The following is an 11,221-nucleotide window of genomic DNA, read 5'->3' on the forward strand; positions in this document are numbered from 1 at the left end:
CCAGCCAGTATGAAGAAATCGAGCCAGAATAAAATAAAATCCGACATTAAAAAAAAAACAGCTCCACTATTGGTTTCAACCACACAAGCCTTGTTTGGGATCTTGTTTGGAATGTCTATGGAGATTCCCAGTCCTCCAGGTCAGAGTTATCTCAAGGATGCTTGTTTTCCACGAGGCAACTGGATTTCCCTGTTTTTCCCTGAAGACATTTCGCTTCTCATCCAAGAAGCTTCTTCAGCTCTTGACTGGATGGTGGGGAATGGAAAGATCCACATCCGTTGGCACCGCTCAGGTGACCCTGAGGACACAGAATTAACCTCCACGTGGCCTCAACGACTCGCTAGAAGGATGCAAATGGCCAGCTGTTCTGCAAGGAGCATAAATCTTTCCATTCCCCACCCTCCAGTCAGAGCTTGAAGAAGCTTCTTGGATGAGAAGCTTGGATGAGAACCAGAGAGACCACTTGCCTTGTGAAAAAAAAAGCATCTTTGGAAGATTGTTTTTTGTCTTGAAGACAAGACGGGACGAGAAGCAATGCATGGAAATTAATCAAGCATTGAAGCAACCTAGGACTAAGGAGAACTTTCCTAACGATGAGAACAATTAATCACTGGAGCGTTTTGCCTCTAGAAGTTCTGGCTGCTCCATCACTGGAGGCTTTCAAGAAGAGGCTGGACAGCCCCTTGTCTAGAATGGCATAGGGTCTCCTGCCTGAGCAGCAGTTTGGACTAGAAGACCTCCAAGGCCCCTTCCAACTCTGATATTGTGTTATTGACAAGCATAATGCCCTTGAACGTGTTTGTGTTGACCCAGGTCAACCCCACTTGCATTGACAGGCTCCGCGTAGACCTGGCTTATGGACTTGCACGCTTTTATGGCTGGAGGTTGCCCTGAGTGGAAGGAACCAAGAGGAGCCGAGATCCTGCCTTGACCACCATCTCCATCTCTTCGGGAAGACCCACCTCACCCTTTAGGAGATTGGCTTCATTAGCTACGTCTCGGCTGGTGTTTTTGGATCCCGGCATACTACATCTTCCCAAACTACAATTCGGGGTGGTTCCACAACTGCTGCTGATGATCTGAAGCTGCTTCTCGGCTCGATCCGCTCGGTCCAAGAGCTCCTCGATGAACTGCTGTAGGCGGACTTTGGCGTTGGCTTCGCGGACGGCCGTCTCCTTCAAGAACTGGTCAATCTGGATGACCTCCCTGCGGGCAAGAAGCGGAGAATCAGCGGCCAGTTTGCACACCTGGACTCGAAAGGTACATACCGGCACAGGCGGTTCCCGACTTACGAGCACCGTTGAGCCCAAAATTAATGTTGCTAAGCGAGACACTGGTGAAGTGAGTCTTGTCCGTTTTGCGACCTCTCTCGCCCCACTTGGGAAGGGAATCACTGCCGTTGTCTACGTTAGTAACACAGTTGTTAAGTGAATCTGGCTTCCCCAAAACAGTGACGGGTGATTGATTTTTCACACTTATGACCACTGCAGCGCCCCTCCACGGTCACGTGGTCCAAATTCAGACGCTTGGCAACCGACTCCTATTTATGACGGTCGCGGTGTCCTGGGGTCACGTGATCACCTTCTCCGGCCTCAAAGTCAATTGGGGATGCCGGATTTGCTTGACGACTGTGTTACTAACCGAACAGCTGCAGGGATTCTCTTAACAACTGGGGGAAAAAAGGTCGTAAAACGGGACAAAACTCAGTTAACATCTGTTTTTTGCTTAGCAACAGAAATTTGGGGCTCAGCTGTGGTCATAAGTTGAGGACTCTCTGTACAGGAATAACCCAGAGGCCCTGTGTCGGCTTGCTAGGCAACCATGCCTGAATACCTGAACATTACATTTATTTATTTATTTATTTTAAAAAAAATCAACCTTGATTTTGTTTTTTTAATGTAAAAATGTCTCCACAGATCTTCTCAATCCGAGCTCGGAAACTGCAAAGTGAAAAACCTACCAGACCAGAGGGATATCCCATAAAAATAAAGAAGACCGCAATGTTATAGAATCCAGAGGAAAGGCAAGGGAGAAGCATTAAACCGCTGGCAAACAGCAGGACGGTGCTACGGATGTTAATTAAAAGCTTAGGTGAATAAACGGGTGGCAGCGCCAGGCCTAATTGGTGACAATAAACACAGTCGAAGCTGCAACCCAGGGAGGTGGTTAGTGGCACTGAAACGGCTCAAGGGACTGCATCAGGGGAGGGGGGGGCAAGGCCCTCAGCTCCAGGAGAAGGAAGGAGGGGAGAAAGGAGGGAGGGAGGGAGGAAGGAAGGAGGGAGGGAGGAAGGAAGGAAAGAAGGAGGGAGGGAGGAAGGAAGGAAGGAAGGAAGGAAGGAAGGAAGGAAGGAAGGAAGGAAAGAAGGAGGGAGGGAGGGAGGAAGGAAGGAGGGAGGGAGGAAAAAGGGAGGGAGGGAGGGAGGGAGGGAGGAAGGAAGGAAGGAAGGAAGGAAGGAAGGAAGGAAGGAGGGAGGGAGGGAGGAAGGGAGGAGGGAGGGAGGAAAAAGGGAGGGAGGGAGGAAGGAGGGAGGGAGGGAGAAAAAAGGGAGGGAGGGAGGGAGGGAGGAAGGAATGAGGGAGGAAAGAAGGAAGGAAGGAAGGAAAAGGGGAGGAGGGAGGGAGGAAGGAAAAAGGGAAGGAGGGAGGGAGGAAGGAAAGAAGGAAGGAAGGAAAAAGGAAGGGAGGGAGGAAGGGAGGAAGGAAAAAGAGAGGGAGGGAGGGAGGAAAGAAGGAAGGAAGGAAAAAGGGAGGGAGGGAGGGAGGAAGGAAGGAAAAAGGGAGGGAGGAAGGGAGGAAAGAAGGAAGGAAAGAAAAAGGGAGGGAGGGAGGGAGGAAGGAAAAAGGGAGGGAGGAAGGAAAAGAGGGAGGAAGGAAGAGAGCGAAGGGAGGGAGAGAGGAAAAATTCACTTAACTGTCTTGATTAGCAAGAGAAATTTGGGGCTCCGTTGTGGTCTTAAGTCAAGGACTACCCCTGCGAGGAAGTCTACCTGGCTGTCCTGGTGCCGAAGTGCTCGGCCGCTGACCGCTGCCCATCTCCTGCTCTCTCAGGAGTCCCCTGCCTTGCGTTTAATCCTGGATGCGTTGTGCAAATCTACAGATGGCCTCCAACTTACAGCCCTTTGTTTGGAGACCATCCGAGGCTACGGTACATGGGCGCTGAAAAAAAAGTGACTTGTAACCGGTCCTCGCACTTAGCCCCCGGTCACAGCATCCCCACCGTCCTGTGTGCCCAATTTGCCTTGCCTGCTTTCCCAGGGGCCTTGTGGCAAGCCAGTAGGGGAAGCGGGATCTGGTTCGTGCGCTTAACAACTGCGGTCATTTGCTTAACAACCCTGGCAAAACATCACAAAATTGGACCTGAGTCACTTCACAGCTGCATAGCTTAGCAACAGAAACCCTGCTAATTGTAGTTGTCAAGGGCTTACAATGTACATCAAGAAAAGCAAGGTTTTACTCTTAGGTTAGAAAAAAAACAACACTGTGCAGGTGAAGAATAGGTGAAACCTCACTTAACGCCAGTAAACTGTGAGAGGGAAGATCCCTTAAATAGGATCCAGCTGTGTCCTGCAGCGGCCAAAAAAGCCAACCCAGTGCTAGGCTGCGTCAACAGAGGGACGGAATCGAGATCACGTGAAGTGTTAATACCACTTTACAAGGCCTTGGTAAGGCCACACTTGGAATATGGTGTCCAGTTTTGATCACCACGATGTGCAAAAGATGTTGAGACTCTGGAAAGAGGGCAGAGAAGAGCCACAAAGATGATCAGGGGACTGGAGGCTAAAACATGGAAGGAACGGTTGCAGGAATTGGGTATGTCCAGTTTAATGAAGAGAAGGACGAGGGGGGACAGGATAGCAGTCTTCCAGTATCTCAGGGGCTGCCCCAAAGAAGAGGCAGTCAAGCTCTTCTCCAAAGCCCCTGAAGGCAGGACGAGAAGCAACGGATGGAAACTCGTCAAGGAGAGAAGCAACCTAGAACTAAGGAAAAATTTCCAAACAGTGAGAACAATTAATCAGTGGAACTGCTCACCACCAGAAGTTGTGGGTACTTCATCACTGGAGGTTTTCAAGAAGAGACTGGACAGCCCTCTGTGCGAAATGGTATGGGGTCTCCTGCTTGAGTAGGGGGTTGGACTAGAAGACCTCTGAGGCCCCTTCCGACCCCGTTATTATATGTCCTGCGACTACCTGCAAGGCTGTCTAGGTGTGTTTGTGTGTGTGTGTACAGGTAAGAGAGTGGCCAATTTCCAGTGGGAAGTCAAAGCGGAGTCATTCTGAATTTTTCTAAGATGTCGCGGGGCAACAACATCACACTCAAGTCCCACAAAGAGCTTCAGCGTCCCGTTCTAGGTGGCGATTAGGTTCCTATTAGCTCAATCGTAGTTTATTGTGTAGGCCATAACCTCACATTCAGGCATCCAGAATGTGAGAATCCTGCCAGAATGGCGGGAATCCTGCCTGAGGCAAAGCCATAAAATCAAATCAGACATACAGGTTAAATCCACAACTCACAAGAGTTTGTTTAGTGGCCATTCCAAGCTACGACAGCTCTGGAAAAAGTGACGTAGGGCAGTTTTCCACACTTACGACCGCTGCAGCATCCTCGTGGTCAGGTGATCAAAATCCAGGCGCTTGGCAACGGATTTGTATTTACGACGGTCGCAGCGTCCCTTTTGTGACCTTCTGACTAGCAAAGTTACCGGGAAAGCCTGATTCGCTTAACGACCATGTGACTAGCTTAACAGCGGCAGTGATTCACTTCACCACTGTTACAAGAAATGTCGTAAAACGGGGCAAGGCCCACTTAACCAATGTCTCACTTAGCGAAATAAATTTTGGGCTAAATAGTGGTCGTAAGCCGAGGACAACCTCTAACTGGAACCTTGCGCCATTCAAAACCACAAACCAAATTAGACACATTATGTACGGCAGCCCACTTTGCACTTCGGGGAAGAATGCATTTTGCACAGAATGGACTTCCTGCGAGCCAGCAAAGATTATTCCTGGTTAAAATTTAATTCCGCTTGAAGTGCAGAACGCAAAAACGTTCTCTCCCATCAACGGTTTATTCCTTCTCTGTCGGCACGTTCAAACTCAGGTCGACACGTTCAAGACAGGTTGATCAAAGCTTCCGTTGGTTAAAAAAACAACAAAAATAACCCACCCCCCGAATTCTTTGCTGTACTTTCAGATATGCATCAGTTTAACTGGTGTAGGAGTTAGGAAAGAGTAGGAAATAGCAAAGCAGCTGATGAAATTCCAGGAAACAGAATATTTAATGCGGCTGGAGTTTATATGTCACAGGGATGGATCGGCTCGAGGAGCTGGGGATATTGGTGAAACCTTTAAATCAATCCTCCTGTGGCGCTGATTTATTTGGGGGTAGGGAAGAACCCAGAAGCAGAGTAACAGAGTTGGGAGGGATCACGGGGGGTCATCTAGTCCCACCCCCTGCTCAAGCAGGAGACCCTCTTTACCATTTCAGACAAATAGCTGTCCAATCTCTTCTTGAAAATCTCCAGTTTTGGAACACCCACAACTTCTGGAGGCAGGTAGTTCCCCTGGTTAATTGTTTCGAACTGTCAGGACGTTTCTCCTTCGTTCTAAGTTGCTTCTCTCCTTGATGAGTTGCCACCCGTTGGTTCTTGTCCTGCCTTCAGGGGCTTTGGAGAATAGGTGGACCCCCTCTTTTTTGGGGCACCCTGTCAAATATTGGAAGACTGCTATCCTGTCCCCCCTCCCCCCTGCGTGCGAATCCTCCTTTTTACTGGACCGGACATAACCAATACCTGCAACCATTCTTCATGGAAGAATTTAGATATTTAGGATATGTTCCATTCAGGCTTGTAACCCATACAGTAGATTATGGCTGAATGAGAAGTTATAGTCTATTCAATAAACTGAAATTAAGCAATCAGATTCTGACATCATTCAGAACTGATCTCATATTTCGTGTCCAATTCTTTTGAGGTTGTCTGGACAAATCCCTGCAGTTCTCTTGACAAGGTTTTTCCCCCCCCCACCAAGGAATAATGGGTTACCAATGCGTCCTTTCTAGGGCTGAGAGAAAGTGACTGGCCCAGGATCACCCAGCTGGCTTCGTGCTTAAAGCAGGACTAGAACTCACCGTCTCCTGGTGATTGGCCGAAGCTCACCCGGCTGTCTTTCATGACTAAGTGGGACTAGAACTCACCGTCTCCTGGCGGTTGGCCCAAAGTGATCTAGTCAGCTTTGATGGCTAAGACAGGACTAGAACTCACAGTGTCCTAATGATTGGCTCAAAGTCACTCAACCGACTTTCATCTCTAAGACTAGAACTCACAACCTTGTGATGATTGGACCAAAGTCTCCCACATGTTTTCATACCTAAGGTGGAACTAGAACTCATAACCTCCTGGTGATTGGCCCAAAGTTACCTAACTGGCTTTCATGCCTAAGGCGTGACTAGAACTCACCATCTCCTGGTGATCAGCCCAAAGTCACCCAGCTGGCTTTCATGGTGAAGGCGGGACTAGAACTCACTGTCTCCTGGTGATTGGCTCAAAGTCACCCAGCCGGTTTTCGTGCCTAAGGCAGAACTAGAACTCACAGTCTCCTGGTGATTGGTCCAAAGCCACCCAGCCGGCTTTTATGGTGAAGGCGGGACTAGAACTCACAGTCTCCTGGTCATTGGCTCAAAGTCACCCAGCCAGCTTTCATGGTGAAGGCAGGACTAGAACTCACTGTCTCCTGGTGATTGGCTCAAAGTCACCCAGCCAGCTTTTATGTCTAAGGCAGGACTCGAACTCAGGCTATTCCACCGCTAATACTGACTGGAAATTGTTATGTGAACAGCTTGCCTCTTGGAGCTGTGAGCGCTCCATCTCTAGAGGGTTTTAAGAAAAGATTGGACAAGCATTTGTCCGGGATGCTATAAGGTCTCCTGCTTTGGGCAAGGGGTTGGACTAGAAGACCTCCAAGGTCCCTCCAAGCCCTGAGATTCTATGATTTTCAAAGATGAACACGGCACAACCTCACTCACATATTCCACTGCACTTTAAAAAAACAAAAAAGCTGGCTATTCTGCTGCAGGGACTTAATTGGAAACGAAGCCAAGATTTCCATCTCTATGCAAATGCCGGTGTTAAATAAAGATCAGGGGAGGAAGAGTTACTACAGGGAGCAGCTTCCAAAAAGTAGTCTGCTCTCGAGAATAGCTTTCCTCCTGAAGGCTTATTCCGACCGTGGAGCCAGCCATCAAGGCAGCCATGAGGAAAAGGAACAGTCAGCTCTCACAAGCAAGCAAAATCCAACCATTTTGCTTTGCAACACTAGCCGATTCCAAACCTAGGCATTTCAAATTTTCTGTCCGTTGCTCTGGAAAGGGGCTCAAGCCCCCTGAAGGAGCTCCCCTCTGCCGCTTTCCTGCTCAAAACACAGGCAGTCCTCGACTTACAAGAGTTCGTTTAGTGACTGTTACGACGGCGCCGAAAAAAGGGACCTATGACCCTTTTTCACACTTAGACGGTGTGACCAAATGAAGTCAGAGACCCTTGACATGTAGTTTTATGTCAATAAATATGTTTTTACATCTACATTTAGAGCAAGCAAAATAGTCAGGCACACAGGAGCCTCATGAGGTAAAATCAACACAGGAATATCACCATGAGGTAAATCGCAGAGCGCCCAGGAAGAAAAAGGCGGGAAACGAGGAAACGCCCCCTTTTACCCACAGCAGCCAATCACAGAACAGATTGCCTCATGCAGGAGCCCCCCCCCCTCTCTCCAACCAATCAGCTACAACTCTGCGTTCTGACTCATTGTACAAGTTGTCCTCGACTTACGACCACGAATTGAGCCCCAAATTTATGTTGTTAAGTGAGACAGGTGTGAATTTTGCCCTTTTACGATCTCTCTTGCCTCGGTTGTTAAGTGAATCACCGCAAGTGATATGTTAATAACCTCTTTGTTGAGGGAATCTGGCTTCCCCACTGACGTGGCTTGTCAGAAGGTCGCCAAAGTCAATCACGTGACCCTGGGACACGGCAACGCCGTCATTAATATAAAGCAGTTGTCAAGCCTCTGAATTTTGACCACATGGAAAGATGGTGATTTATGGAAAACGCTGTTATAACTTTCAACGGTCACTAAACGAGCTGCGGTTAAGTCGAGGACTACCTGTACAGCTCCACTGTTCCAGCTACTACATTTAAATATCTTAACACTTTTTGATAGCAATTACCTTAGAGCAGGGGTCTTCAAACTTGGCTATTTTATGACCTGTGGATTTCAACTCCCAGAATTCATCAGCCAGGCATGTTGGCTGAGGAACTCTGGGAGTTGAAGTCCACAAGTCATCAAAGGGCCTAGTTTGAAGACCCCTGATATAGACTTTAAGAAGAGTGGACTTCAACTCCCAGAATTCCTCAGCCAGCGTGCATGGCTGAGGAACTCTGGGAGTTGAAGTCCACAAGTTATCAAAGGGCCGAGTTTGAAGACCCCTGCCTTAGAGGTTCAACCTTTTCAAACAATGCAACGGAGGGTAAAATAATTGGACCTGACGGTTACCAACACAGCCCCCGTTTGGAGAATCAACTAATGGGGTCCAAGAACTCAAAAATTAGGACTTACTGTTGCTTGCGGGTCAACTCCTGCTCCTTCAGGACAAGGTCTTGCTTGAGGGACGCCAACATCTCCACGCTGACATCCACCTGGCGGGAGAGCTCTACCGCCCGGTCCTCAAGTTCTTGTTTCTCGCGGCTGAGTTTGAGGCTCTCTTGCTTGGCTTTCTCCAGCTCTGTGGTCTTGTGGTCCAATTCCACCTGCAACCGGCCCACTTGGGAGGCGATCTTCTGCTCCACTTCTTCCGTGAACTTCTCCAAACGTTTGTCTACTTCCAGCTTCTCAAAAGCCCGGATCTTCAAACGGGTTAAACCTTCTTCGTAGGCCGCGTCCACGGCGGCTACCGTTGCGGCGGTGGTGGCGGCGGTCGCCGGAGGCGCGGCCGATGAACTCATGGCTTTGCGGGTGAAGAGGTCGGTCAGAGGGATCTCGATCTGGTGGAAGTAGCGGGACGACACGGGAGAAGAAGAGGAGGACTCCAATTCTTCGGCCGTTAGGAGGTCGCAAGTGATGTGTTGCTCTTTGCCCTGGAAGGAGGTGCTCTCGAAAATGTCCCGGCGGGTGGCTGGGCTCAAGAGGGCGGCGTCGCTCGCCAGGGGGAAGATGGTGGCATCGCAGATGCTGTTCGTCTTCGACAAGATGTAGAGTGTTTCATAGGTGTGGTTGTACTCCAGGTGAGCCCGCAGAGAAGACAGGCTCCGGAAACGCTTGTGTTCCCCACAACGCGGACAGCGGTAAGGCAGGTCCAGAGAGGCCATCCTTCAACCCAAGCCACACAACCTCTCGTGCAGCCCTCCTCCGCCAGGAACCCACTGCCCGGATCCTGTCATGGTGCAGATCTCTTGGCCAACTGAGAAACGGGAGTCGGGTAGCAAGGTGGACAGAAGTGTGGTAGGACAGAAGACCAGTCCCACAAAGTCATTGCTGGCTGCGGAGAGGAAGGCCTGGAGGTGGCAGAGCCTGGCAGCCAAGGCAAAGAGACAGCTGGGTTGGCATCAGGCACAGCTGATAACCCTGCAAAGAAAAAAAAGAAGGGTGTGTGTGTGTGTCAGCATGGTCTCTTTTCTCCTTTCCTGCTACGTCCCCCAAGATACATCTTCCCCATCAAGGGTCTCCCGCGCGTTTCGCAAAGATGCTAAGAAGCGGTCCCAAACAGCAGATTGATAAAGTTGAAAGGGACCTCAGAGGTCTTCCAGTCCCACCCCCTGCTCAGGTAGGTAGCCGTTTCAGACAACTAGCTGTCCAATCTCTCTCTCTCTCTCTCTCTCTCTTTTTTTTGTGTGGAAAATCTCCAGTTTTGGAGCACCCACAACATCTGGTGGCAAGCCGTTCCCCTGGTTCATTGTCCTCGCTGTCAGGAAATTTCTCCTTAGTTCTAAGCTGCTTCTCTCCTTGGTGAGTTGCCACCTGTTGCTTCTGGTCCTGCCTTCAGGCACTTTGGAGAATAGGTGGACCCCCTCCTCTTCTTTGGGGCAACCCCTTAGCTATTGGAATACGGCTACTAGTCCTTCTCTTCACTAGACTAGACATGCCCAATTCCTGCAACCGTTCTTCGTATGTTTTAGCCTCCAGTCCCCTGATCCTCTTTGTTGCTCTTCTCTGCACTCTTTCCAGAGTCTCAACGTCTTTTTTACATCGTGGTGACCAAAACTGGATGGCATATTCCAAGCGTGGCCTTACCAAGGCCTTGTAAAGTGGTATTAACACTTCACCTGATCTTGATTCTATCCCTCCGTTAACGCAGCCTAGGATTGTGTTGGGTTTTTTTGGCCGCTGCAGCACACGGCTGGCTCCTATTGAAGTGATTAAGTGAAAGGATCCGAAGAGTTACTCCTTCCTTTTTTTTAAGGTAGATTGTCTTCCCCCACCCAGCCCCATCGCTCACTTTATTCAGCCCTATTTTTTGTTCCTTGTTTTTTTTTATTGCCTTGCCTTTCGTCTTTTAAAACAGTTTAAAAACCACCCTGAGCTGCAGAAATAAATCTAAAGAAGAACAATCGTAATAATAGCTCGATCTATCGATGTTTGCTTACTCTGCTGTCTGGCATTAAAAACTCTATCTGTCTTTTTTTTTTGCATAAAAGGGATTGGTGAGTTGAATTTCCGACGTATCATTCGAGGGTGTTCAAACAGGCAGCTTTGATCGTCAGAGCAGGGGTGGGGTGGGGAAACCAATAACTCAGATTAATGGATTAAATAAGAATAATTCAATGGTAGAATCAACCATCCGCTGAGATCCTGACCTTCACTTCATTGTTAAGTGTTCAGATGGAAGCTAAACCAGCATTTGCTGCTGATGTTTTCACCTGGGTTTTGCTAGGGAATTCTGGGAATTTTTATTTTTTATTTATTTTAATTCCATTTATATCCCGCCCTTCTCCGAAGACTCAGGGCGGCTTACAAGCTTAGCAGTAGCCTTCATTCTATGTATATGCCTGCTTATTAGGGCTTTCACACACACACACAAGCGGCATTATTACAAAGTCAGCTTAATTGCCCCCAACAATCTGGGTCCTCATTGACGTTCCCTATATCTTTAACTTGGCAAGATTGACCAACAATGCTGTACATTCGTTTCCTTTTTATAGGCTGTCCTTGACTTACGACCACAGTTGTGCC

The 11,221-nt window shown here is 48.8% G+C and overlaps 1 protein-coding gene across 1 annotated transcript in view; it reads right to left on the bottom strand.

Moving 5' to 3' along the window:
- The window catches only part of FBXO41 (F-box protein 41), a gene marked incomplete at both ends in the record, with an annotated part of 49,224 nt that extends 39,864 nt beyond the window's left edge, over positions 1-9,360 (bottom strand). The window contains 2 exons of the mRNA XM_081332417.1: positions 963-1,206; positions 8,612-9,360. Coding sequence (XP_081188543.1) covers positions 963-1,206; positions 8,612-9,360 — 993 coding nt within the window. The remainder of the gene's footprint in view (positions 1-962; positions 1,207-8,611) is intronic.
- Positions 9,361-11,221: the final 1,861 nt, after the last annotated feature.

The sequence above is a fragment of the Vipera berus genome (assembly GCF_964194415.1).
Source record: "Vipera berus genome assembly, chromosome: 7".
Classification (NCBI taxonomy): Eukaryota; Metazoa; Chordata; class Lepidosauria; order Squamata; family Viperidae; genus Vipera; species Vipera berus.